The sequence below is a fragment of the Oncorhynchus nerka genome, linkage group LG23 (genome assembly GCF_034236695.1).
Source record: "Oncorhynchus nerka isolate Pitt River linkage group LG23, Oner_Uvic_2.0, whole genome shotgun sequence".
Lineage (NCBI taxonomy): Eukaryota > Metazoa > Chordata > Actinopteri > Salmoniformes > Salmonidae > Oncorhynchus > Oncorhynchus nerka.
The window spans coordinates 58,234,070-58,262,045 of NC_088418.1; the positions used below are offsets into that span (position 1 = coordinate 58,234,070).

General features: G+C 44.4%; 1 protein-coding gene and 1 long non-coding RNA gene across 4 annotated transcripts in view; one reads left to right on the forward strand and one right to left on the reverse strand.

Annotated features, from left to right (window-relative positions):
* LOC115107123 (sodium-coupled neutral amino acid transporter 4-like) overlaps positions 1 to 26,443 on the reverse strand; it is a 34,980-nt gene extending 8,537 nt beyond the window's left edge. Inside the window, exons 1-13 of one of the 3 annotated variants that reach the window (XM_029630538.2) lie at positions 26,338 to 26,443; positions 11,539 to 11,763; positions 11,019 to 11,115; positions 10,614 to 10,729; positions 9,139 to 9,212; positions 8,910 to 9,002; positions 8,747 to 8,828; positions 8,498 to 8,580; positions 8,278 to 8,336; positions 2,528 to 2,779; positions 2,223 to 2,302; positions 2,014 to 2,114; positions 1,640 to 1,764 (exon numbers count right to left, since the gene is read on the reverse strand). In XM_029630538.2, the coding sequence (XP_029486398.1) occupies positions 1,640 to 1,764; positions 2,014 to 2,114; positions 2,223 to 2,302; positions 2,528 to 2,779; positions 8,278 to 8,336; positions 8,498 to 8,580; positions 8,747 to 8,828; positions 8,910 to 9,002; positions 9,139 to 9,212; positions 10,614 to 10,729; positions 11,019 to 11,115; positions 11,539 to 11,651 (1,275 nt within the window). In that variant the 5' untranslated portion in view covers positions 11,652 to 11,763; positions 26,338 to 26,443. Of the gene's footprint in view, positions 1 to 1,639; positions 1,765 to 2,013; positions 2,115 to 2,222; positions 2,303 to 2,527; positions 2,780 to 8,277; positions 8,337 to 8,497; positions 8,581 to 8,746; positions 8,829 to 8,909; positions 9,003 to 9,138; positions 9,213 to 10,613; positions 10,730 to 11,018; positions 11,116 to 11,538; positions 11,764 to 15,424; positions 15,548 to 26,333 lie in introns of those variants that run through there. The other 2 variants (XM_065008357.1, XM_029630537.2) reach the window with 2 other exon arrangements.
* LOC115107124 (uncharacterized) lies at positions 275 to 10,193 on the forward strand. Its single transcript, XR_003860156.2, has 4 exons — positions 275 to 780; positions 1,642 to 1,823; positions 2,019 to 2,137; positions 9,154 to 10,193. It is a non-coding gene; the product is annotated as an uncharacterized LOC115107124 (long non-coding RNA).
* Positions 26,444 to 27,976: the final 1,533 nt, after the last annotated feature.

The following is a 27,976-nucleotide window of genomic DNA, read 5'->3' on the forward strand; positions in this document are numbered from 1 at the left end:
GGTGTGTGCGTGTGAGAGTGTGGGAGTATCAGTATAGCCCATAGACAAGGTGTGTGTGTGTACCACTGCAGCCCACAGACAAAACGGATACTTCCCCCACCTCTCTTTCTCTCTCCAAGCAGGGCTGACTTGAGCCATGGGGCTGACAGTTCTCCCCTACCCTCTGCTGGTGGCTCAGTGTAACAACATGACCAACACATACTCCATTAACCCTTCCACCCTAAAACTGTCTCTCCCATCACTCCTGCAAGCTACAGTGACTGTAGGTAAACAGTGGAATTTTGGTGCCGTTCCCCTGTATAGCACTTTGATTGCTTGGAGAAAAAAACATTCCATAAATCTAATCTATTATTACCATCTTAATGTTCCTTGGGTCAACAAAGTCCTTTGAGAGGATCCATTCTAACGGGCACTGCTAAGTGCGAATGCATGGTTCATTGTAGGCTACAAAGGAGGTCCATGACACTTCTGATACCCTCAGCCCTTTATGGGCTCCTGTGCCAGGCTAGGGCCAAGACAAATATAGCCCACAGCCATATAGGGGGGTCAGGTACGGCCATGCAAGGCCAACGCTCTCATTCAGTGACTCACACACCAGACAGGCAGGCAGGCAGGAAGGCAGGCAGGCCGCATGAACAGGATATTACATAATAACCAGTGGAACAGAAACACAGTATCAGACCTGAACTGACGCTACAAACTAAGGCTAAACTGTACAAACCAAGGCTAAACTGCAGCTTACACTTGAACAAAATAAGGATGGTAGCAAATGACTTTAAGGTATTTATTTACAAGGACAGCATCTGCTGACAATGTGCAACTTAGAGCAGAGGGGGAAATGAGAGACAGGGGAGTTGTGAACATTACACTGTATTCCTTGGCAGCCAGGCTAAAGAGCTTGTGACGAACAAGACGTCTATTGTACCACTGCTTTTTCACATTGACATTTTAGTCATTTATCAGACGCTGTTATACAGAGACTTAAGTGAATACATTTCCGTGCTTTCACATGCTGTGTCTATTGATGTGTGTCCATCTATGTGTCTCCCAGAAGGAAGAGACTGAATATGTCTGGCATCATGTGGGGAGCAGTGTAGGGGTGTAATTGTTTCAAAGCTGTGTATGCATGTGCGTGTAAAGTTGTGTTTATGCTTGTATTTGTGTGTCTAATGTATGATTGAAAATATGATTGGAGGAGGGACAGAGTGCTCTTGTAAGGAAGCTTACGACAGACAAACAGAGCTTTGAAAACCTGGGCTGGTTCTCCTTTGGGACCTGGGGAGTTGGATTGACGGGATTGCTGAAAGTCCAATAATGAGTCTGCTAACGTCACAGCAGAACAGTTTGTGCTTTACCAAGTTCAGCAAGAAAACCAGCCGTGTCAACACACCCACTCACTCAGCCAATACAGAAGGAGACCCTCATGTTGGTATTAAAATATATAATGGATGTTTAGCTCATTTGGATAAAATGACCTAGGTGTTGAGCAGTGTGTGAATGTGTCTGCATTAATTGTAGGTGTGAGAATATGTGCATATGTTTTGTGTATGTGGGTGTGTGTCTGTGTGCATGCATGCGTGTGTGAGTGTGGATGTACGTGTGCCTGCGTGCGTTTGAGCAGATGCCTCGTTGTACTTACAGGGAACAGGACAATGGGGACAGTCAGGGTGACAGCGGTCAGGACAGCCAGACGGACCAGCAGGAGCATGGTGTCAAACTTATACACCTTGGTGAAGGTGTGGAGCAACTCCGCCTCCACGTTTCCTGTGTTTGGGAGAAAGAAGGAATAAGAGCTGTCAGAGACATACCAAGAGAGAGATATGGTAAACAAACACACAATGGTTATAGTAGCTTACTAGTGTATTTTAATACATACTACTGTCTCTTTTTCAAACATTTCACTTATAAAACACATATAAACACTTATAAAACATTAACACATAACGGCAATAAAATCAGAAACAAAGTAATACAATTGCTGTAAATGTATCTTATTGTGCGTGTGTATCTTACCATAGAAAGTGAGGTAGCCGAACAGTGCTGAGAACATGTACATGACCAGCATGGCCAGGATGGACAGGTTGGACACGTTCTGCATCTTTCTCCGGGAGCGACTGGGGAAGACGCAAGTTGAGATGTGAGTTGTATGGAGAAAATGTACCGCAGCAATTTACATGTGTCTATGCAAACGTGTCTTTTGTAATTCACTTGGATGCACTTACTCTTTGAGTTCACTGTAGATGGGTAGAATTTCAGGGTGGCACACAAAGGAGAAGGCCAGGATGGGAACAGTGTAAGCAGTCTGCAATGACAGGAGAAGAGATTGTGGATGAAACACAGGCCCAGATACACACTCACAGCAGCTAACTATGTTTGGTTTGATTTCATGTACGTTAAGAATTTTTCAGAGGATATTGTTTCCAAAACACAGAATTATGACATGAAGAATCCCGACTCACCACATATACACACACACGTATGCACACACCCCACCCACATACAGTAGCTCCACACCTCGCCAACTCACCTGAGAGTTGAACACAAAGTACTTGGGCGTGCACATCTCCTCCACGTCGTCGGGGTGTGGTTCGAAGCGGACCCCTGAGGTGTGGTGGTCGTCCAGGTAGGAGGCGGGGGACATGTCAGCTCTGGAGAAGTCCATGAGGACGGTGCCGTTGTGCAGGGCGTGGGGCCCCAGGGCTGTTCCATTCATACTGTGGTTGGTATGATGGTACATGAAGGGCATCGGGCAGGGGAGGTTGTACTTCTTATAGATCAGCTGAGGGGTAAAGAGGAGACAGAGGGGTGAGATGGGGACAGAGAGGTGAGATGGGGACAGAGGGGTAAAGAGGGGGAGAGGAGTGAGATGGGGACAGAGAGGTGAGATGGGGACAGAGGTAAAGAGGGGGGAGAGGAGTGAGATGGGGACAGAGGGGTGAGATGGGGACAGAGGGGTAAAGAGGGGGAGAGGAGTGAGATGGGGACAGAGGGGTAAAGAGGGGGGAGAGGAGTGAGATGGGGACAGAGGGGTAAAGAGGGGGAGAGGAGTGAGATGGGGACAGAGGGGTAAAGAGGGGGAGAGGAGTGAGATGGGGACAGAGGGGTAAAGAGGGGGAGAGGAGTGAGATGGGGACAGAGAGGTAAAGAGGAGACAGAGGGTGAGATGGGGACAGAGGGGTAAAGAGGGGGAGAGGAGTGAGATGGGGACAGAGGGGTAAAGAGGGGAGAGGAGTGAGATGGGGACAGAGGGGTAAAGAGGGGGAGAGGAGTGAGATGGGGACAGAGGGGTAAAGAGGGGGAGAGGAGTGAGATGGGGACAGAGGGGTAAAGAGGGGGAGAGGAGTGAGATGGGGACAGAGGGGTAAAGAGGGGGAGAGGAGTGAGATGGGGACAGAGGGGTAAAGAGGAGACAGAGGAGTGAGATGGGGACAGGGGTAAAGAGGGGGAGAGGAGTGAGATGGGGACAGGGGTAAAGAGGGGGAGAGGAGTGAGATGGGGACAGAGGGGTAAAGAGGAGACAGAGGGGGAGAGGAGTGAGATGGGGACAGAGGGGTAAAGAGGGGGAGAGGAGTGAGATGGGGACAGAGGGTAAAGAGGAGACAGAGGGGTGAGATGGGGACAGAGGGGTAAAGAGGAGACAGAGGAGTGAGATGGGGACAGAGGGGTAAAGAGGGGGAGAGGAGTGAGATGGGGACAGAGGGGTAAAGAGGGGGAGAGGAGTGAGATGGGGACAGAGAGGTAAAGAGGAGACAGAGGGGTGAGATGGGGACAGAGGGGTAAAGAGGGGGGAGAGGAGTGAGATGGGGACAGAGGGGTAAAGAGGAGACAGAGGAGTGAGATGGGGACAGGGGTAAAGAGGGGGAGAGGAGTGAGATGGGGACAGGGGTAAAGAGGGGGAGAGGAGTGAGATGGGGACAGAGGGGTAAAGAGGGGGAGAGGAGTGAGATGGGGACAGAGGGGTAAAGAGGGGGAGAGGGGTGAGATGGGGACAGAGGGGTAAAGAGGGGGAGAGGAGTGAGATGGGGACAGAGGGGTAAAGAGGAGACAGAGGAGTGAGATGGGGACAGAGGGGTAAAGAGGGGGAGAGGAGTGAGATGGGGACAGAGGGGTAAAGAGGGGGGAGAGGAGTGAGATGGGGACAGAGATGTAAAGAGGAGACAGAGGGGTAAAGAGGGGGAGAGGGAGTGAGATGGGGACAGAGGGGTAAAGAGGCGGGAGAGGAGTGAGATGGGGACAGAGGGGTAAAGAGGGGAGAGGAGTGAGATGGGGACAGAGGGGTAAAGAGGGGGAGAGGAGTGAGATGGGGACAGAGGGGTAAAGAGGAGACAGAGGGGTGAGATGGGGACAGAGGGGTAAAGAGGAGACAGAGGAGTGAGATGGGGACAGAGGGGTAAAGAGGGGGAGAGGAGTGAGATGGGGACAGAGGGGTAAAGAGGGGGAGAGGAGTGAGATGGGGACAGAGAGGTAAAGAGGAGACAGAGGGGTGAGATGGGGACAGAGGGGTAAAGAGGGGGAGAGGAGTGAGATGGGGACAGAGGGGTAAAGAGGGGGAGAGGAGTGAGATGGGGACAGAGGGGTAAAGAGGGGGAGAGGAGTGAGATGGGGACAGAGGGGTAAAGAGGGGGAGAGGAGTGAGATGGGGACAGAGGGGTAAAGAGGGGGAGAGGAGTGAGATGGGGACAGAGGGGTAAAGAGGGGGAGAGGAGTGAGATGGGGACAGAGGGGTAAAGAGGAGACAGAGGAGTGAGATGGGGACAGGGGTAAAGAGGGGGAGAGGAGTGAGATGGGGACAGGGGTAAAGAGGGGGAGAGGAGTGAGATGGGGACAGAGGGGTAAAGAGGAGACAGAGGGGGAGAGGAGTGAGATGGGGACAGAGGGGTAAAGAGGGGGAGAGGAGTGAGATGGGGACAGAGGGGGGTAAAGAGGAGACAGAGGGTGAGATGGGGACAGAGGGGTAAAGAGGAGACAGAGGAGTGAGATGGGGACAGAGGGGTAAAGAGGGGAGAGGGGAGTGAGATGGGGACAGAGGGGTAAAGAGGGGGAGAGGAGTGAGATGGGGACAGAGAGGTAAAGAGGAGACAGAGGGTGAGATGGGGACAGAGGGGGTAAAGAGGGGGAGAGGAGTGAGATGGGGACAGAGGGGTAAAGAGGGGGAGAGGAGTGAGATGGGGACAGAGGGGTAAAGAGGGGGAGAGGAGTGAGATGGGGACAGAGGGGTAAAGAGGGGGAGAGGGGTGAGATGGGGACAGAGGGGTAAAGAGGGGGAGAGGAGTGAGATGGGGACAGAGGGGTAAAGAGGAGACAGAGGAGTGAGATGGGGACAGAGGGGTAAAGAGGGGGAGAGGAGTGAGATGGGGACAGAGGGGTAAAGAGGGGGAGAGGAGTGAGATGGGGACAGAGAGGTAAAGAGGAGACAGAGGGGTAAAGAGGGGGAGAGGGAGTGAGATGGGGACAGAGGGGTAAAGAGGCGGGAGAGGAGTGAGATGGGGACAGAGGGGTAAAGAGGGGAGAGGAGTGAGATGGGGACAGAGGGGGTAAAGAGGGGGAGAGGAGTGAGATGGGGACAGAGGGGTAAAGAGGAGACAGAGGGGTGAGATGGGGACAGAGGGGTAAAGAGGAGACAGAGGAGTGAGATGGGGACAGAGGGGTAAAGAGGGGGAGAGGAGTGAGATGGGGACAGAGGGGTAAAGAGGGGGAGAGGAGTGAGATGGGGACAGAGAGGTAAAGAGGAGACAGAGGGGTGAGATGGGGACAGAGGGGTAAAGAGGGGGAGAGGAGTGAGATGGGGACAGAGGGGTAAAGAGGGGGAGAGGAGTGAGATGGGGACAGAGGGGTAAAGAGGGGGAGAGGAGTGAGATGGGGACAGAGGGGTAAAAGAGGGGGAGAGGAGTGAGATGGGGACAGAGGGGTAAAGAGGGGGAGAGGAGTGAGATGGGGACAGAGGGGTAAAGAGGGGGAGAGGAGTGAGATGGGGACAGAGGGGTAAAGAGGGGGAGAGGAGTGAGATGGGGACAGAGGGGTAAAGAGGGGGAGAGGAGTGAGATGGGGACAGAGAGGTAAAGAGGAGACAGAGGGGTGAGATGGGGACAGAGGGGTAAAGAGGGGGGAGAGGGAGTGAGATGGGGACAGAGGGGTAAAGAGGGGGAGAGGAGTGAGATGGGGACAGAGAGGTAAAGAGGAGACAGAGGGGTGAGATGGGGACAGAGGGGTAAAGAGGGGGAGAGGAGTGAGATGGGGACAGAGGGGTATAGAGGGGAGAGGAGTGAGATGGGGACAGAGGGGTAAAGAGGGGGAGAGGAGTGAGATGGGGACAGAGGGGTATAGAGGGGGAGAGGAGTGAGATGGGGACAGAGGGGTAAAGAGGGGGAGAGGAGTGAGATGGGGACAGAGGGGTAAAGAGGGGGAGAGGAGTGAGATGGGGACAGAGGGGTAAAGAGGGGGAGAGGAGTGAGATGGGGACAGAGGGGTAAAGAGGGGAGAGGGAGTGAGATGGGGACAGGGGTAAAGAGGGGGAGAGGAGTGAGATGGGGACAGGGGTAAAGAGGGGGAGAGGAGTGAGATGGGGACAGAGGGGTAAAGAGGGGGAGAGGAGTGAGATGGGGACAGAGGGGTAAAGAGGGGGAGAGGAGTGATATGGAGACAGAGAGGTGAGATGGGGACAGGGGTAAAGAGGGGGGAGAGGGAGTGAGATGGGGACAGAGGGGGTAAAGAGGGGGAGAGGAGTGAGATGGGGACAGAGGGGTAAAGAGGGGGAGAGGAGTGAGATGGGGACAGAGGGGTAAAGAGGGGGGAGAGGAGTGAGATGGGGACAGAGGGGTAAAGAGGGGGAGAGGAGTGAGATGGGGACAGAGGGGTAAAGAGGGGGAGAGGAGTGAGATGGGGACAGGGGTAAAGAGGGGGAGAGGAGTGAGATGGGGACAGGGGTAAAGAGGGGGAGAGGAGTGAGATGGGGACAGAGGGGTAAAGAGGGGGAGAGGAGTGAGATGGGGACAGAGGGGTAAAGAGGGGGAGAGGAGTGATATGGGGACAGAGAGGTGAGATGGGGACAGGGGTAAAGAGGGGGAGAGGAGTGAGATGGGGACAGAGGGGTAAAGAGGGGGGGAGAGGAGTGAGATGGGGACAGAGGGGTAAAGAGGGGGAGAGGAGTGAGATGGGGACAGAGGGGTAAAGAGGGGGAGAGGAGTGAGATGGGGACAGAGGGGTAAAGAGGAGACAGAGGGGTGAGATGGGGACAGAGGGGTAAAGAGGGGGAGAGGAGTGAGATGGGGACAGAGGGGTAAAGAGGGGGAGAGGAGTGAGATGGGGACAGAGAGGTAAAGAGGAGACAGAGGGGTGAGATGGGGACAGAGGGGTAAAGAGGGGGAGAGGAGTGAGATGGGGACAGAGAGGTAAAGAGGGGGGAGAGGAGTGAGATGGGGACAGAGGGGTAAAGAGGGGGGAGAGGAGTGAGATGGGGACAAAGGGGTGAGATGGGGACGATTAGCAAACGTAGAAATGCATTATATTACATAGGCAGCATTCCATTATATTGCAGAGCAATGAGTTCCTTCCATCCTGTAATCTTTCATTCTGTCTTCAAAGAAACAGACGCTGAATGCTAAACTATGTACTTTCAGGGTTACTAACTACATAGGATGTCTCTCTGATAGCTACTATGGTATAAACCCTGTGTAAAGCAGAGTGTGGCCGCACACACAGATTTATTTCATTAATGATGATACAGACTGTATCAGGGTTTAATATGATACAGCACTAGAGAGCAAGTGGGCCAAAGTAGAGTTTAAGATATCAAAAGAAGGCTATTGATAAACTCATCTCTAATCTCATGTACGGTAACTAACCAGCTGAACACCACACCAGGCATATTCTAAATGTTACTAGGAACTACCATGGCATGCAAATCGCCCACATTGCCTGTGAGAGCAAAGCCAGCATTGGCATAATACCCTACAAACTGTCAGGATGACATTTAAGGAGGATAAAGTAGGTATGTTCAAGGCGCCGTGTGCCAAGAATACAAAAGCAATGTAGGCGAAATGTACTATTTTGGCAAGTATGTTCTGTCTGCATTGAAACATGACTGGACAGAAAAATTATGTCAGAGTTAATTAAAAAGCTGTAGTTGTTGGCATATTGACAGAAGGTGAAATGTAACCGTCTTATCTCACATCTGATGCTACTTTATATAATATCAACACCATCATCCGTCATTGTTCAGTCATTGAGAGGGCTAAAAATGCTAAACTAGCGGAGCAAGAGGAGGCAGGTTAAACTTACCACTCCCAGGAAAAACACCATGCAGGATAGGGAGAATCCACTGGTGTAGCCAAGGTAGCCTAGACACAAGAGAGAGAATTAGAGAGAAACTCATGTACTATCAAGCAAATACTCACACACATTTATGTAAACAAAATATACAAAGACTCACTATGAAACACACTCGCAACCGCACACACCCTCACGCACTCACACATACACCCATACACACACCACTTACCCAGGTTTTTGAGTATGCAGAGAGGCAGGATGATACCGATAGACACAAACACAACCAGGTAGTTTCCGTTCATGTACCATTCACTGTAAACAACGCAGAGAGAACAGGTCTCACACACAGAGCATCAATCCATCCATCTATCTATCAATACACCAACCAAACTGTGTAGTGTGTTGTGCCACCTGTGCCAAATGAACTACAAATAATAGATTTTATGAAGTAGTTAACCAATGACAGGCAGATACCTACCCAGAGCTCTGCTCTAGTCCCATGAAGGCACGGATCACTTCTGGCAGCTCATACTTTACAATGAAGAGGTAGCTGGACATGGCTGTGTGCAAACAAACACAAATGTACATTTCAATATAGAATCATAACACAACAATGAACGCAACATTAGCTGTTCACTTACCACCAATATTTTGAAGGGTTATCGATCCAAACGCAGCCATTTTCCCCGGCCAGCCAAAAGCTCGCTCTCCCAACTTTTCATAGATGAGAGAGCCTGTTAGAACAACGACAATGTGCTGATGAGTGATATTCAAAGATACAGAGGGAAAAAAGCAGAAAGGCGAGGACAGATAGACAGACAGAGGCTGACGAAAGACAGACATGCCCATGAGTTAAAAAATGACACCTACCTCCTTCTTTTGCAGTCATTAGCAGCAAGTGAACGGAGTACAACGACAAGATGGCCACACCCAAGAGAAGGACTCTACGTTGGGATAGAAACCAGTCAGACATTAGCATTGGGCTATACCATACGGAAATCTTACACAAATCACAATGAACAACACTTGGAGGGGAATCAACCGGGTTACAAAACACCCTACATAATAACTTTCACTAGTTTCCCCCCCCTAGTCACTCTCACTCTGTTTTCCCCATTACCTATTTAGGGAGGTAAACTTAGCTTTAGAACTGCAGTCGTATTTAACTTGAGGGGGGGAGGGGTCCGGATGCTTTCTCTGGCATGCATTTATTGCCTATTTGAGAAGACCATGTTCCAATGCCTAAAGCACATGTCAAAGACACTATCATGCCATGTCAATATATGTGCCAGCTCAGACAAAATAGTGGTAGATTAATGCGTGTCAGTGCTTAGAGACCAGACTAAACTCTGAGCTATTATATAAGTCAATAAAGTAACTTGGGAGTTATGTATGGGATGTATGGGTTTCCCGCTTCGGCTGAACATGATCAGCCTTAAATCCTCACACTTAGAGGTCACAAGGGGCCTTCGTCATCAAGGAGCCTCTAACCCAATCATCCAGCATCCAATGGGCTCCAACGTATTAAACAAACTGTTTAGTTACATATGTTGTTTTTGAATTGAGAGTTGCACCTCTACCCCTCACTGTACTATTGTTGGCCAGAGACAGGCAAGTGACTGTATCAAATGGGTGTTATGTGATACCACCTTCCAGAATGTCATGGAGTCCCAGAATAGATGGTGGGGAAGTAAGATGTCGCAACTGATGAGGGGGACTGATGTTAGGGGACTCCCTGTTAAACTCTTTATAATCATCACGTAAGTAGGTTCCTAATCTACTTCCTTGTCTCCTGTTCTTCAATCACTTTCAGGGATATATTTTTGCTTAGTGAGAGTACTCAGTCACCAAATTCTTTCTTGGTAAAGCCCAGCCATATACAGTAGAAACAGGACTGAAATAAAGCATCACCATCCTGTTTTGGACATTTGAGAAACCTGATTATAGGGACTAATTGAACAGACTCTTATGGACCGTCAACACAATCCGGGGAAGCTGGGAATGGATTGGGTGATGGGGTTCCGAGGCGGGGCTGTGACATGGTTGTTCACGCCACCTTTGCATAAATGCTGGGGATGGCATGTCACAAAAAGGTCCCGACTTCGAGCCAGAGTTAGTGTCTGTCTGCCTATTCTCGAATACATACCCCACCACTCACCCTGTGGTCAAACCCCACTTGCTATACGAAGGACTCTGAAGTTATTTCAGTCCTATCAGTAACACTATACGATGCAGACAGAATACTTTACTTTATTAGCTGGTGCTTTAATCACTTGACTGTTGTAGAAACCAAACATTGACCCCGTTCCACATGGTCTCTATGGCAGAAGTTGACACACACTTACACAAAAAGCACAATGCCAGTGTTGGCCATGGCGTAGGAGAGACCTAGGATGCCGCTGCCCATGATTGCATTACTCAGGTTGAAGACCGACATACCAAAGGAGGTATGTCCTGGGTGCTGAGAGAGAAAACGTCAGAGAGAGAGGGTAAGGGAGATTACTATGAGTTCAACTGATCGTAAACAAGAACATTTCACACACACACACACACACACACGTGTATGCACCACCCGTCACACACACACGCAACTATCAGTTCCTACGAAAGGGTTCCTCGGAATGAAAGTTTGAATAAAAGCAGACAGCTTTTGAGGAAATGGTCAAGGTTGTTGCTAAGAGATACAGTGTCCATAAGCAAGAGCAAACAGGCATGTGTTGTCATCGATAGTTCATCATCAGTCTTCTTACGTATTCTTCTTGATACTCCTCATACTTCTTCTTCTTCATAATCCCATTAGTGAGAAACTTGTGGCTCTCTGCGTCTCCATCCTCATCCAGGAAGTGACTGCAGATGTACAATCATTGAATTAATCTCTAGTTTAAAATACTTCTTTATGACTAGTTTATGACAGCTATGTTTGGACTTTATGAGTGGTTACAAGGTCAGTCAAGCTAGTTCCAGCTTCTATATGTTCATTTACATTTTTTGGGTGATTGAAGAAATGAGATTACAGTGTAGCTAATCTGTTGGTGGTTAACAGTGAAGCTATGAGCTGAGAGATTCTCCTAACCAGTGTATTGAAAAGCATTGTGTACATTAGACAATGATAGGTAGGAGACAAGAAATGTATGATAAAGAACATAATTTCTGTACAGTTTGGCAAAGAACACATTCTAGTTGCAACAACTAAGGAAATGTGCTTTCTTTCCTGTTTTCTTTCTGTAGAAAGTCTCAGATTAAAATAATTGATACAGTATTGAACCACACCTGTTGATGGTGGCCTTCTCTGAGTCGATGGGCTCTGTGAAGCGGTCGTCCAAACTGTCTGTGCTGTCATCGTCTGCCTCCGTGCAGACTTTCTTCAGCTCCATGCGGTCCATGGTTACGGCTATAGTGGTGCAGGGCTGGGGAAGGGGTCACGGTCCAAAGCAGAGCAGTTGTACTCGGTAGGTTGGCGTGCTTTATCTCAGCCTTACACTATAGGGCAAATACCTGCAGAAAACGGCAAAGGGAGAGATGGTAAATATTCAGAGAGCTGCTGATGTGGCAGGAAGCCCTTATAACCAGCAAACATACAACCAATCATTCAATGTTGTCTAAACGTTGACTAAACGTTCTGGGCCTCAACTAGCCATAATTTCTTTGTAATTACACGTTGACTAGCCCTCTATAAAGTGACAATATCCCTAATAAGATACAAAGTAGTACATGTCCAGTCAAAAAGGCCATGGCCACAAGTTCTCTGATTTGACTGTCTAACCTGTCAACAATGAGATAGTTACTGTTAATGTTATGAAGATACATTCAATGAGTCTTATCTGACTGGCAAGCAGTCTAGGGCCTTGACAAAGGACACTTCAAGGGGAAGAAAAGGTGTCGTTCTACACACAGCCTTCTGTGTCACATTCCCCTGAACCCGCAGCAGCATTTTATCTCCCCATTCGATACATGTTGGCAGCTCATGCACTTCAGTGAACTATGGCGTCGTTCATAAATGTTCATAAACAATGTCTTGACAATGAATCTTGACGTTCCATGCGGACTGGTTTTGGATACCTTTTGGACTCTGCTATACACTGACAGTTAACAAAATGGCCTCTAACTGTATCAAGTTCAAAAGGATTTTGTAGTCGATGTAGATAAGTAATTGTAGTCTTTTTTTGCTTAACAGACCGTAAAATCCCATATCAATTGTGACCTCAATTTTACATAAAATGTATTTTAATAGAATAGCACACGTTATTTTCCCCTAAAAGAACCTCTGAGTAACCCTTTTAGACACAAGTCCATGTTCTTTTGCTGCTGTGCAGTTTCCTTTATGCAGCTATAACCACATTCAATATAAAACGTTGTGGTTATAGCAAGTCTCAACATTATGTCAAAAACACGCCTGAATCCTAAATTCAGGTCAAAGAGGTCGGCTTATGAGGCAGGCAAGTTTCCAACCAAATGTTCCTAACCTCTGGGAGAGCACGCTACAAAGACCTGTCTGTATTGCTGTCCACGGTAAACCCAATTCAATTGAACGCACCGAGTGCACTGAAGTAGCGGACCAGCAGGAGGCATGTGTTCTTATTTCCATTCTATTGAACATTTGATTGCTGCTATTACGCAACAACAAGATGGGGCACTGGGGAGCGCACACAGAGCTCTGCTAAATGATTTTAACAGCCAATTACCCACAGTGCTGTTCTTCCCATACAAAGGCTTCTTTGACAGGAATGGGTAAAAACAGCCGAGCAGCCAGGGCCCTTGTCCATCCAGGTTCCCAAAAGTCGCACCCTGCTCCCTCCCCTGTCCTACCGACCAACACCCCAGTAAAAACACAATGGTGAAACACATCTAAACCTTAGTAACACACATGGATGTCCAATGTTGTGACAAAGCCATAAACAAACAGCTATAGAACATAACCTCATCCACCAATCCAAGTCCATGAATTAACATTTCAGCGCTGCCCATCAAAAAACAAGCATTGTAAAAACTCTTTGAAAGGAAGTTTTAGTGCTAGAAAATACATTTCAGTCACATGCTATTTCAACTCTGGCTATTTCCACTCTGGCTATTTCCACTCTGGCTATTTCCACTCTGGCTATTTCCACTCTGGCTATTTCCACTCTGGCTATTTACACTCTGGCTATTTACACTCTGGCTATTTACACTCTGGCTATTTACACTCTTGCCCCAGACATTGAAAGGCATTAATGAAACTGGGCCAAGTATAAAATCCATCATCCTCACATGAGCGCGCCACATGAGCACGCCACGTTAACAGTCAATAAGCCATTACGTAAGTGAGCCTATGCACAGTAGGTCCTCCATGTTGTACCCAGTCAGGACAGAGATCCATGTCCTTCAGGACTGAAACAGGCCATGTTTCCCTTTAACTCCATGCTGTGGAGAAGTCATAGACAGACTGAACCTGTATCTTACCACACACACCTCTTTTGTTGTGACTGCTGTCACCTACCCTGTATGGAAACGCATAGCCAAGCCAATCATTAGCAGTTTGTGAAGCATTTTTCTACATACTTAGTTTTGCCTGGCTTGTCTACACAGTTCTGGTTTGATTGCATTCTAGTTCCTGCTGTGCCTGGACCAGCTGCGTTCCTGGAACTGCTGTGTGTCCTAGTACATTTCCTATGTCTCCTCTAGATAGACAGATTGACTGGTAGGCCTATATCTTCGTATTGGTAGATATTTGTATCTTTGTGATCGAAAGTGTGCATTGCATACAAATACAATCAATCATGGTCCCAACTGTACACCTCCCCAGTGTGCTACCCTCGAGGAAATAAGAAGGAACCTGCTCAACCAGACTTCACCCCTCCACCCAGGCAGCTAAGCACTCCACTGCTCCCCGTGCATATACCTTGTGTTATGCTATGACTAAGCTACCTATAGCCATAGACCCAGCCCCAGCAAAATCCTTGAACCTTTGCCTTTCATGCACATCTGAAATGTATGCTTTACCCACTGTAGTTAAAACCACTGCTACTTTTGCATATGATTGTTTGAAACCCGTTTTATATTGAATAACAACAATTGAGTGAATGTGATTTAAAGTTGTTACAGTGTGTTGGTCAATGTGTCTGTGTGTGCATTTGCTGTTTGATAAAACCAATGTGATAAATGCACGCAAGTACAGACGTAGGATTTTAATTTGAGACCATTTTTGTTACAGCAGGGAAAGAATCCTGCAGCAACAGGAAATGTAAATAATTACGTGGATTATAATTAATGGACATTTTGTGTAGGGGTTGATACCTTTTTCGTTAGGGCAAGTCAAGTCTGAAATTTTAAAGTGAAAATCACAAACGTTAGAAGCTTTTTTAAACCTCAAATACACTACAAGTTTCCATGTCCTGCTGTTAAGGAAAATTCCTGCAACAACAGGATGATCAAATTAAGATACGGCACCTGTATGCCAAATCGTTTATTGCATTATCAAACACAATATTTGATACCAAGCCTTGTACATTGTGCAAATAAAGAACCTTCTTGAAAATGACTAACGCTTGCATACAACAAGGCTACAACACTTTTAATAGAAAAGTCAGTTCTGTGACAACAAACACTGATCAAAACTTGAGATTCTTCTTATCCAATTTGCCAACAGCGTGACATCAATCATCTGATTGGGAAAAACATGAACTTAATTGGTTTTATCTGTCCAGAAGTAGCAACATACATAACAATCAACTCCAAGTTTAAGGACACAACAAAAGTACAGTACCAGAGGATCCCATTCTTACTGGAGGTACACAACACATCATTAGCTCAAAGATTAGCTCTGTCTAACTCAAACTACCACTCAAGTTATGCAAGTCCCACTTCAGCAGTGGCGTGGTTATCTCAATAACCCAACAAAACATCTAATAAACCCACAAACAAATGCTCAAAGGAAACCAACTGTATACTTCAACCAATGAAATACCTCCCACAATCTCAAAAGCACAAAACAAACTAATTCAGCTAGGTGCATCTAGTTTCTCAAGAAAACTGGAAAATTCTCCACTTTTTTCTACAAGATTTTTTATTTTCTCAGCAGTTACAACTTAGTGCCTATTTGAATAACAAACTTAGACCAAGGTAACTAAAGTTCCCCGACATGAGAAGCAGATAAATCATGTGGAAAAGGAGATATACTCACTCATTCAGAGATGACAGAGAGGGGGTCCGAAGTGTTATTTTTTGCTTGTTTTGGGGGAGAATGAGGACAGTGCTCGTGAGCAGCCAGGAGAGGCAAGAGCTGCTGCTTTTTTGTAACCCAGGTGAGAGGAAGGCTTTTAAAGAGCAGGGGAAGGACCCACCCTGGCCAATCACGTCAGGAGCCTGAAGCCAAAAAATGCCCCGCCCCTCCCCCTTTCCCCTAGTGAATAAAAAAGAAGCAAGAGAGAGAAAGGCAGAGAGAGGAATTAATCAGTAGAAGAAGAGAGGGAGGGGTTAGAGAGAGAGAGAGAGGGACAGCACACAGACATCCTGAAAGCTTGGCCAAGATTGCACAGTGAGCGTTGTTGCATCAACTGCTGTTTGTTCTGTGATGGCCCGCCAAGCACACACCCCGGGTGGTCATCCCTGGGTGCAAATGGTACCGTCCTCATGCTGCGGTCACTGTCCTACCCTGTCATGCCCTCAACCACACACCCCTCCCTTCCCACTAACCCTACCCCCTACTACCATGGGTTGACTCAGCGTACCGTTAAGCATTCAGAACCTGCCAGAGACAACTGGCATCCACTGGGGAGGTTGTGACACTGCCCGCCAATCAGGGGCCACAGCTGAGTGTGCCGCTGAGCGCAAGGTCACACTCCGCTGAAGGATGGGGTCTTAACAGTTCAATTTTGTAATCCCCCTCATACACACGTACACACACACACACACACACACATTATACACAGAGAAACTTCAAATCTGACACATGAAATGCTTCTTTTGAGTCCACAACCCAGCACATTTTCTGAAATAAAATAAATATTACTGAAAGTGTTGTCTGGTCCACACCTGTTACAGCAGAGAGTATTGTCTAGTCCACACCTGTTACAGCAGAGAGTATTGTCTAGTCCACACCTGTTACAGCAGAGAGTATTGTCTAGTCCACACCTGTTACAGCAGAGAGTATTGTCTAGTCCACACCTGTTACAGCAGAGAGTATTGTATAGTCCACACCTGTTACAGCAGAGAGTATTGTCTAGTCCACACCTGTTACAGCAGAGAGTATTGTCTAGTCCACACCTGTTACAGCAGAGAGTATTGTCTAGTCCACACCTGTTACAGCAGAGAGTATTGTCTAGTCCACACCTGTTACAGCAGAGAGTATTGTCTAGTCCACACCTGTTACAGCAGAGAGTATTGTCTGGTCTACACCTGTTACAGCAGAGAGTATTGTCTAGTCCACACCTGTTATAGCAGAGAGTATTGTCTGATCCACACAAGACATCTGCAGAAGCAGAGCAGTACAGTCACATAACATCACTCACACATACAGATCTAAAACCTAACCTAACCTAAATAGCATGTTGTATATTCACATGTACTATTTGTAACTAGTTACAAGTTAAGAGACAAAACAAAACAATTTTGCAAGTAAGTTATCTCAAACATTCAAAGACTGAGTTAGTCAGGACGATCCAAAGCTGGAAGATATGTCAACTCCATTTATACCTCAACCATCATTCACGGAAAATGATCTACTACTAAGCATCAATAGCCTGAAAACACAAACAAAAATACTCTTCTATGCTACCATTGGCAATGCATCACCACTGTGGCAAATTACATGGAAAATATCCAGCCTATTCAGAGGTGAGTGCAATTGATAAAAAGAAGCTCAGAAATTCAATCAGAGCTCAATCAGAGTGAAATTTTAACGAGAAGGTAAGAGAAATGAATACAGGGAGAATTAAATGAAATTGTTAATTCGTGTGACAGTCCTACTGACCATGCCTGATATCTTCACAGATCTTCACAGACTTCCTTCTGGCTATGGGAGCATTCCTTAAAAGGTGTCACACTTCTGGAGTGCAACGGTTTCACACCAAACCGCCAATCATTAGCGGTTCTAGACCAGCCCAGGTCACACAGGAGAAGCGACTGACTGGAACAAGCATGATCCAGGCACTACTCAAACGCACAGAGACGTGCTTAGTCATTACAACACAAATTCTAAACTACAACACAAAAAGCCTTGACATCAACTTTATTAAGACAATAACTACTACATTGGCTGAAGCAAAGCTCAACATTATAGAAGCCAGTGAAACATTCTAACCAAACATTGTTTTATCATGGCATTTGTCATGTCATATTACATCTCTCACACACAAGATGCATATTTACTCGACCTCACATGGATTGACCACAGAAATAACAACAGCTTAGCCCTCCGACCAGTTGCACTCCTTACCCCAGCTATGTCCCCATGTCAAAACATTCCCATCTTCAAACACTCCTTTTTCAAATGTGGATATAAATGAAACCTTCCTGTAATTATTGTTCCAGTAAACATTTCTTATTGACATTGAGGAACTTACGGAACACTTTGCATTGGGCTCATCTGTATATTAGAGGCCATCTTCAATCAAATCAATGTCCTATTCTGAAAATCACAAGCATCTACCTGGAGGATTATACAGTACCAAGCATTGTGGATAACGGGCTATAAATAAGAGACAATGTTTTCCTGCTGTATATCAGAAGTTTCAGCTACATGGGCTGAACTTTCTATGGTATTTTTTACAGTAATTTGAACTCTCTCTCCTTCTGTGTCTCTGTGAAGACCAAGAGCCAGATCCCTGCATTAATTGCATTACTGGAAGTACTTCAACTGTGGTCTCCCAAAAACCCACTGGACTGGAGGCAAATACTCCCCCTCCAACTTATTCACTTTTTACGAGGGGTCTCTGACGTCGGCAGAGTAGGATCTGGCCTGTAGATGCCCTATAGTTGGGTTATCTCTGCAGCAGGAGACCCACATGTTGGGTTAACAGCGGTTGTCAATTACAGGTCAAGGGGCCTCCTGACCTCTCTTATCTTCCAAAACAAAAACACCAAACCAGTCCACTGGCACCAGAAGGTAACTGGAACAGCTGAAACACCATGTCACCACAATAATACAGGGTCTTGTCCCAAGAAAGACGCATGTACTCTCACAAACTGTACACAGCACTCCAGTCACCAGACTCTTGCCAGCGCAGTCGTTCAGCTAGCCTCATTCCAGCAGCCTCCACAGTTCTCTAACCAATTATAGAAAGCAGGAATTTTAAGGCAACCAAAATAAGTCGGTACCTCAGACGCCATGTGACTTGCTGCAAATATCTCCGGTAGGCGGTGAATGATTGGCCAGATGACATATCACCACGACGGTAATGGAAAGTGCCGCTTTTGTTGCATCAAACAAACCAACATCTCTTTCCGTCCAACATCAACATTGCTGGAAGAATGTCTGGGCCCTTACATCATAACAGTTTAGAATGTGTTGAGAGACACATTTTGATCTTTGCTATGTAACTCTATGCTTACGTCTGGTGAACCATTAGAAGCCATTAGCCTGTGCACTAACACTGGCATTCAAAAGTAAAGAGGATATAACACAATGCTCCTTCTGGTAATCCCTCAAATGCTGAAAGGTCAATAAGGAATGAATACAGTGCAAGAGATACACCAGCCCTTCCACACACTTGTTACAAATACAACACGTGTAGACCTTACCATGAAATGCTTACTTACAAGCCCTTACCCAACAATGTAGTTCTGAGAAAAACAGGGGTTAAGAATATAATATTTTTTAAATAACAATAACGAGGCTACATACAGGGGGTACTGGTACCGAGTCAATGTGGGGGGAAAAGGTTAGTCAAGGTAATTGAGGTAACATACACATGTAGGTTGGGGTAAAGTGACTATGCATTGATAATAAACAGTGAGTAGCAGCAGCGTAAAAAAAAGGGGGGTCAATACCAATAGTCAGGGTACAACATGATGCCAAAAAAGACTCAGGTTACAGTGATCAGCTGACACCTCAGGGAAGTTTAGGAGAGAGTCAAGGGTATCCTGCTTGTGGGACTACTCCGAAATTCACAGAGTAGAGTTAGATCCGTGAAGATTCTTTAATGGCATTGTCGAAGAGGTTTACAACCAGTCAAAGCACATATCAAGAAGCACCAAGCAAAGACGCATCAGTTCCCTTTTTTACCGTATGACTCGGCCGGGGATTACATTAATATCCCCACAAGGTTGGTGGTATTAATGTGTTCTAACCACCCTGTCAGTCAAGCTGATACCCACAAATCAACTATTTAGATGTTGTCTGCACATGCAAGTTAATTATGAGTGGCATGTGCCTCTCTTTCTCTCTCACAGACGTGACACATTCTACATGTCCACTCTCCGAGGCTCCCTGCCACAATTTCAGCTCCACCATAAATGCCTTGGGTGTTATGGGAGCCCAGTTCAAGATGGGGTTGACTCGTGTAGCCTACCTGGATGCATCTGATCCACTGCTTATCTACACTAGCTAGTTACTATTGTTGGTTGTGTGAGTCCTTGTATCCATCTGTACAACTAGAAAAGCTTTGAATGTCGGCCACTGATCAGTTTTAAGCCCAGTGTTGAATTTAGTTGTCCCTTCTCTCCATTCAACTCGCGAGAATGGTTTCTGAATGTCGGAAACTCAAATTTGCAAATGCAGCATTTAGCTATTCACATAGAAAAGGTTGCTTCATGACACTGCTGCTATTCACCTGTCTGGTATCAGTAAATACCCAAAGGTATCCATGCAAAAACTTGCAAGGTGTTTGGTTAGGCCTTTGCCAATATCATCTAACAAGTAGGTGTGTTCGCTAGCATTCCCACAGGTCGGAGCATGTGAGCTGGCATCTATGGAGATGAACATGTGGGTTGAGGGTAAAGCTCCAAAACATGCAAATATTTCCATGAGGATCTCCATACATATTGACTACAGCCAAATAGTGCATTTGTTAAGAACCAAGTTAGCATTGAGAGGACAAGCTATCAACTAGTTGCTCCTACCCTCTACTTTTTTGAACATTTTGTTAAAAATCGCGCAACATTTCAGCGCCCTGCTACTCATGCCAGGAATATAGTACGTTCATATGGTTAGAATGTGTGTATAGGAAACCCTCGGACGTTTTTAAAACTGGTTAAATCACGACTGTGGCTATTACATAACGTGCGTTACATCGGAAAGCGCAGGAAAACCTGATCACAGAAAATGGAAATAAATATCCTTGCGCCACTTCCAGCAATTGTTAACAGTGAGCCGAATTAGATAAGACCGAGCATTCAACTCCCACAGCATCCCCATGTAGTCGAGTATCTTGTGAATTTAATCCTCTTTGATTCTTGGTTGAACCGAAAGAGGGGCACGACGTACCTCCGGTCTCCGCCCAGATCATTCCGGAAGAGCTCTCTCCTGAAATTTTTTCCAAGACGACAGCTAATGATATGTACATCGCCTACGGATGAATTTTATCGCTTATTAACGTTTACTAATACCTAAAGTAGCATTACAAACGTATTTCGAAGTGTTTTGTGAAAGTTTATCGTCTACTTTTTGAATTTTAAAAAATGACGTTACGTTGTGAAATCGCTGTTTTTTTCGTTTATCACACAGTCTACATATAACGATATCTTGGCTTTATATGGCCCGATTTAATCGAAATAAAGACCCAATAGTGTTTATGGGACATCTAGGAGTGCCAACAAAGAAGATGGTGAAAGGTAATGACTGTTTTCTATTTTATTGTGCGGTTTGTGTAACGCCGAAATGCTAATTATTTTGTTTACGTCCCCTGCTGTGCTTTTCTGTTGTAGTGTATTGGTGCATGCTATCAGATAATAGCTTCTCATGCTGTCGCCGAAAAGCATTTTAAAAATCTGACTTGTTGCCTGGATTCACAACGAGTGTAGCTTTAATTTGATACCCTGCATGTGTATTTTAATGAACTTTTGAGTTTTAACTAATACTATTAGCATTTAGCGTAGCACATTTGCATTTCCAGAGCTCTAGTTGGGACGCAAGCGTCCCAGGTAGAGGTAAGAGGTTAAAGAACCCATGTTAGCATTAAACACAAGTTAGCCCAAAGAACACAAGAACGCATTGAGAGCAAGATTGCCTCAAGAACACAGGTTAGCACTGAGAACAAAGGTTAACAATGAGAACACAGTTTAGCACTGAGAACACAGGTTATCCCTGAGAACACAGGGTTGGATTCATCTATGGGGTTTGACTTAGAGCATATCTGGGCTGGAGTGGGAGAAATGATCTGATAGAGGCTGAGAGACTCCCATCAGGCCAAAGTCCACATAGCAACAGAGCTAAATATAAGTCATTCCTCAGAACCTCACATCTCTACACTAGCTGTGACATGACTGCCATGCTTTTACCACTTCATGCAACACTTACACCTGAATCTATCAAACCAATACAGTGCTGTAGAAGTGCACAAGGCAAAGTGTTCAAGAGAACATCTGGTTTAGTCTAAAAGATCTTGGCAACCCATGTGAAAGTATCAATATTGTTCAAGTTCAATCTCTCAGTGAAATCTGCTAAACATGAAACACACGAGAATCTGACTGCCGATAGGTACTTATCAAAGTAGGAGGCCAATCCTTCTCTTGCTAGAACAAAAGGCGTACCTTCGGTGTACTCGTAGAATCGCAATGGTCGGCAGTGGCCAACAACAATACAGCTGCTTAAAACACAGAAAATCTATAGCATGTGTTTACATCTTTTACGTCTAGGTAAGGAGTTTTGTGCTTTTTCTGGTAGGTTTGATAATGTGTACTAGCTTATTAGTTAGCTAGCTGGCTAACATTAGCTTGCTTAGTGAGCAATGCCGTCACACACACTTCATATGAAACAAATGGGGTGGTAAGTGCAGCACAATACACACAACACTAACCAAGCATGCTACCTAGCCACAGTAGCTAGTAAAATTATAATTAAATCACAATGTATTTGTTTCCATGAAGCAGCAGCTGCCTGTAGCTGTTGAGAGTCAATGCAGTATCTTTACTTTACCTAGCTAGCACATCATGCTAACTATTTAGCTAACGTTAGCCAGCTAGCTAAAACTGTATATATGGGCTGTATGCAATTATGGAGAGTACATAAAAAGAAAAGAAAAAGTTGTCTTGCTAGCTAGCTGTGGCCATCTGGCTAGTATCAACAAGGACTTTTTTACAACCATAGCAACATTAGCGCATCTAGCTCGCTAACATTGACTAGACAAAGCAACACAGACATGCATTGCCAAACAACTCTACTGCCACCTTCTGGTATGGTGTATTTTAATAAGGCTGAGTGGCTGACGACTTCAAGGTCTTTGCTGTCTGAACACAGAGGAGATTGGCTGCCAACACTGTTGAGAGGTGCTAAGTACTGTCGGCAGGCAAACGTTTGACAATCCTACTAGTGTGTCAGAGCCATTGTACTTCAGAATTGGAGTTGGGCTTGGTCAAAGAAAATAGAGGCCATCAATGGACAAAGGTACAGTATGAGTTACAGTCGCAAGCATGTACTGTACTAATCATAGGAGGTAGGTTGCACCTTAATTGGGGAGGACGGGCTCATAATAATGGCTGGAGCAGAATAAGTGGAATGGTATCAAATACATATGGTCTCCATGCGACTATGTACATACGTACGACTCAGTGACCTTGTTGTACATACTTCTTTGCTCATGCCTTAGCATCAATACAGGCATTTCTCATGCTGTACATAATTTTGTAAAAATAATAATGAATGTACATACTCATGACGATCTTGTGAAGAGTGCGGTGATATGTATTGGTCTTGTCAGCACAAGAGCCTGATGTATGAGGCCCTGCTATTACTACGGTATAATCAAATACAACAATGTGTGACCAGGTTTGTGGTGAAGAGGATCACAGAGGCATGGTCCCTGCGTGTTTGAGCTGGACCTCTGCAGTAAGATCTATTTTGTTGGCCTGCTGGGATTCAGGCTGTAGTCGTTGTTGCTTCCTGGTACTGTACATGGTCCGTCCTAACTTTGTTTGTGAACACTTTCCCCAGGTCCCCCATGTTCTGATGGTCTTATCAGTCCCTATTGATCTGTCCATGGCTTTTGTTGGCTGATGACGAAGTTGCACTGCTTGACGTAGGCCCACATCTGAGTGGCCTTGAATTTGCTAGGGAGGAGGGTGCTCCCGGGGACAGGTAAGGCCCTGCATGTCATTAGCCGCTTGCTCATAATTGCGCAATATCCGAGCCAATACGTGCTGGCACCTGAGACATTTGAAACCGAGACTCATTTAAAAAAAAATATATATATTTCACCTTTATTTAATTTCTTAGGGATAGCCCCCCCCCCTTTTTTTTGTTGCCTAAATGACATACCCAAATCTAACTGCCTGTAGCTCAGACCCTGAAGCAAGGATATTCATATTCTTGGTACCATTTAAAAGGAAACACTTTGAAGTTTGTGAAACTGTGAACTGAATGTAGGAGAATATAACACAATAGATCTGGTAGAAGAAAATACAAAGAAAAAAACAACCGGTCTTTTTTCTACCACCATCTTTCAAATGCAAGAGAAAGATCGTAGTTAGAGCCATCACTCTGGTTGTAAATATGCAGTAGGATGTGGTATTACATTAATCAATGCAGGTTAGTCTCATAGAGATAAGATCAATTATTAAGAGACCTGGTTCAAAGCCATTTCACAAAAATTAAAGCTAGTCTAAGAAATATTTCTTACCATCACTAGTGCAGGGCGTATTTAAGTTCCATATTCTTATTGTTCAAACTATTTAGTCATTGCATTATGCAATAGTAGTGGTAAGAATAGCCAGCCCTCACATTGTATGCCCTTCTCAGATTTCAAAAGGACATAGTGACAGTGTTTTGGAAAATCACCCCGAAATCCTTTCATTCCTTGGTGGAATAATAGTGGATTATTGTTAATAGTAGCTGCCATGCACCACGCACCTCAAACACGACTTTGTGACCGGCTTAAGGGTAAGTTTGCTCTGTTCCACACAGTCTCAATTGCATCAGCCGTCATTGCTCGAACATGAACAGCTCTGGGCTTTTTGACCTACATCTGTTCGGTCATTCAAGACCCTACATCACACACCTCATACTGACCAATGAAAAGAGCATGCAGATTTCTCTACCCCCACTGACATGTGTGTGCAGAGAAAAAGTGGCAGGGCCTGCCCCTGCATTTGAACACACCTGCACACTGCTGACATGAAAGTCTTTGACATAGAATGAACCCATTTTCTATTAGACCGTAAACAATCAAAGGTGTACAGTGTTCTCTGTAATAGCCTAGGCTTCTGTCTGTCACCGAATGGTTACATCAGTAGATTAGCTGTGAAATGAAGATATCAAATGTGAAAAGAATTTCTCACATTTGCAAGTAATTTCCCATCTTTGTCTCTATAATTTGTGTTACCATTTGTGAGAATAAATAAAAAACACCACATCTTTACACTTTATTAATAATAGTCCCTTTGACAGGTGTCAAAAGAGGCTCCACAGAGATAGAGATAGTTTACCCATATTACAAATTGACCTTATTTTATGGATACCTAGAAAATAGTCTGTGGACACAGTCAGCAACCCAAGATGTGGGTTGGATTTTACCAAGCAACAATTTAGTAATTGCATTGTAAAGTTCAAAATAATGGGAACTGTATGACCCCTTTTTGCATGCTCTATATAACAAGACCTGTACTTTCACCATGATACATTCGGAAGTTAGACATTTTGTTAAAGCTTCATGTCTAACTTCCTGAACCTTCATGCCATAAAAACATTTCACTAAACTGTGAAATTTTGCTCAAATACTAACCTATACGTGTGCTGCACTTTTAAACATCAGCATTTGTCTACATATGTGCGAAACATTACCATTTAGGGACACACTTGAGGTCAGGTCATCTGAATTTGGTTGCCCAACTCAAAACCATATGATATATGTCTGAACCTCTGTTATGGTAGGCTCACTGGGTTAATAATGTATGCTACAACCTTAACTCGATGCTGGTACAGAGAGGAGTGTTTTTAAACCACATAGATTTGAGAACCCTGCACTTTTACAATATATCTAGGTTTACATCTTCAAATAAAAAAGTAGCAAATAGAGAAGTGAAATTAAATCTGAATATTATCTGAGCCTATCCCTATCAACGACATAAAGAAAAAGTCTTAAGGGTTAAAATTACTTAACCCTTTAGGAATCTTCCAGATATACGCTCCTCCCCAATCAACGAAAGAAGGTAGAATCTGTCTGTAGGCTAAACCATACACTCCAAAATACCTTTCTCGTTTATTTCACATGTCCAGATATTTCTACTATATTTATCATTGTAAAACTATTAAAAACACACATATACAGAAATTGTATTCAAAATTAACTATTAAACCTATGTAAACTTTATAACTCCGACAGTGTCGTTGTGAAGGTTATTGAATGGTAAAAATAATTATTTCCACGTTCCTTTGTAGTATGCGAAATGCACACGCAGGGCAGTTGCAAACATTGGAAGAAACTGCATTGTTTCTTATCCAAAACACATCAAAATATTTAATGCATTTGGCTAGTAAGTGAATTACACATGTAATATCACTTACTGGCGTTATAATAATATTTAACGGTCTACAATAGAATATTGGCCATTCATGTAAACTACACGACACATTCGACACGTGTTATTTTCGCGATTTTTTTTATTTATTTAACATTCAGGCTACACCAAACACAGAAAATATACTCCAGGGCTAATACCTAAGAACGTGTTTTAAATATCCCATAGTTCCTTTAAACGACACATTTATTGGCTAAACAAATTACCTGAGAGATTAAACGGCCATTTTCAGCCTTGGATAATTACTCTTGTGGATGTTTTGTCAATAATGTCAACATTAACCATTAGCTTTCCAGTGCGAATTGAAATGGAATACAGTGTTTCAAAATTCCGACGTTGACAAACAAGTATGCAATACTTACACAACTATTGGAGAACATATACAGGCTAAACATTGGAAAAAAGCTTAAATGGGGACCTACCTACCTAAATTTTAATTGTTCGGGGCTTCAGAGGTGGAGGACAAGTAAGCGTAGTGAACACCAGTAAGGGAGACCCTTCCCATTTAACAACCGAGGGACACAGTGGAAATTTCCACCATGTGATGGCAACTCTTCAAGCATCATGTTTCACTACCAAGACACCCTCCGACTGAACGCAACCAATTGACTGTTGTATCTCACAGTCCTCGATAGGCAATGGCAGAACATAAAAGTTGTATGTTGTATGATGGACAGTGACTGTGGTCGACTAAAATATGTCAAACGTAGGCAATATGAAGAGCACAATTGATTTTGGAGCGCCTTCACGTTGGTGTAATTCATTTGTTGACACTACACATTCTGTTTGTAGAGTAGACGCACTCAAGGAGTGGGCACGGTTACCATTGTTTGCGCGCGCTGCATAAAGTTTACAAAAACCTTCAATTGTGGATGCATTTTCATTCAACACGTTCACTTTCAAATTAATTTCAGTTAGATAACTGATTTTAAGAAAGTAATTACTTATATGAAATAATTGAACATTGCAACAACCAACAGTGTTTTTCTAAAGATGTCTTGTCTTCGTAATCCTAGAGCTAAATCCTAGAGCATTAGGGAAAGTGTTTTGCAGTTTATCACTGTAGGGCAAGCTATGCTAAAAATGAAGACAATGAGTTTATTATAGATTACATTTTCATAACCCAGGTATCATAATAATGCATTAAAAACAATTGCCACCTAGTCAGTCACCATCATTTCAGGTAAAATATTGATATAGGACAAGTAGCTTAATTATGTTGGCCTTTTGCATTTTGGTAGGCCGTAATTGTAAATAAGAATTTGTTGTTAATAACTGACTTGCCGAGTTAAAATAAAGATTATATAAAAAAAATATTAAATAAATATGCTCACTCCACTTTACAACAATTTATGAATGGTTTAATATATGTGTAATATATACAGCCACAGAGATCTCATAAAGACATGGTGCTAACTTTTTTATTTATTTTTTAGCTACATGAATTGCCTAACAACCTACTACAGCTGTAGGATCCTAATTTGATCACCCTGTTGCGGGATAACTTTTCTTGTAGTGTATTTGAGGTTTAAAAACGCTTCTGAAGTTTGCAATTTCCACTTTGAAATTTCAGATTTGATTTTCCCTTACAAAAAAATGTATCAACCTCTACAAAGAGTTATATGAGTTATAATCCACATATTTCTAATTTCCTGTTGCTGCAGGATTATGTTCCTGCTGTAGCAAACTGGCTCAAATTAAGATCCTACAACTGTATGCAATTGTCTGTATTTTTTTTAAATGATTGTTACAAGGTAATAACACCCCATCAGCTCACCTCATAGTTGGTGAGCTGAATAGAAAATGTTCTATACAGTAGCAAGTCAGATGCGAGGACGTCAATGGAGCCAATGTAATCAAGGAACTGAGTGAGCTGTATAAATTGGATACATAAAATAACCAGCTCAACTGGCTATACTTTGCTTGTCTCAGCAGCTCATAAAATCAGCTTTAACATTCTCAAAGCTCAAAAACGATATAATACATTACCAAAAAATTAGAAAATTAGCAAATTTCTGGTTGAAAAAGCTAGCCTTAGCTATCCTAACTGCCTGTGTATATTGGT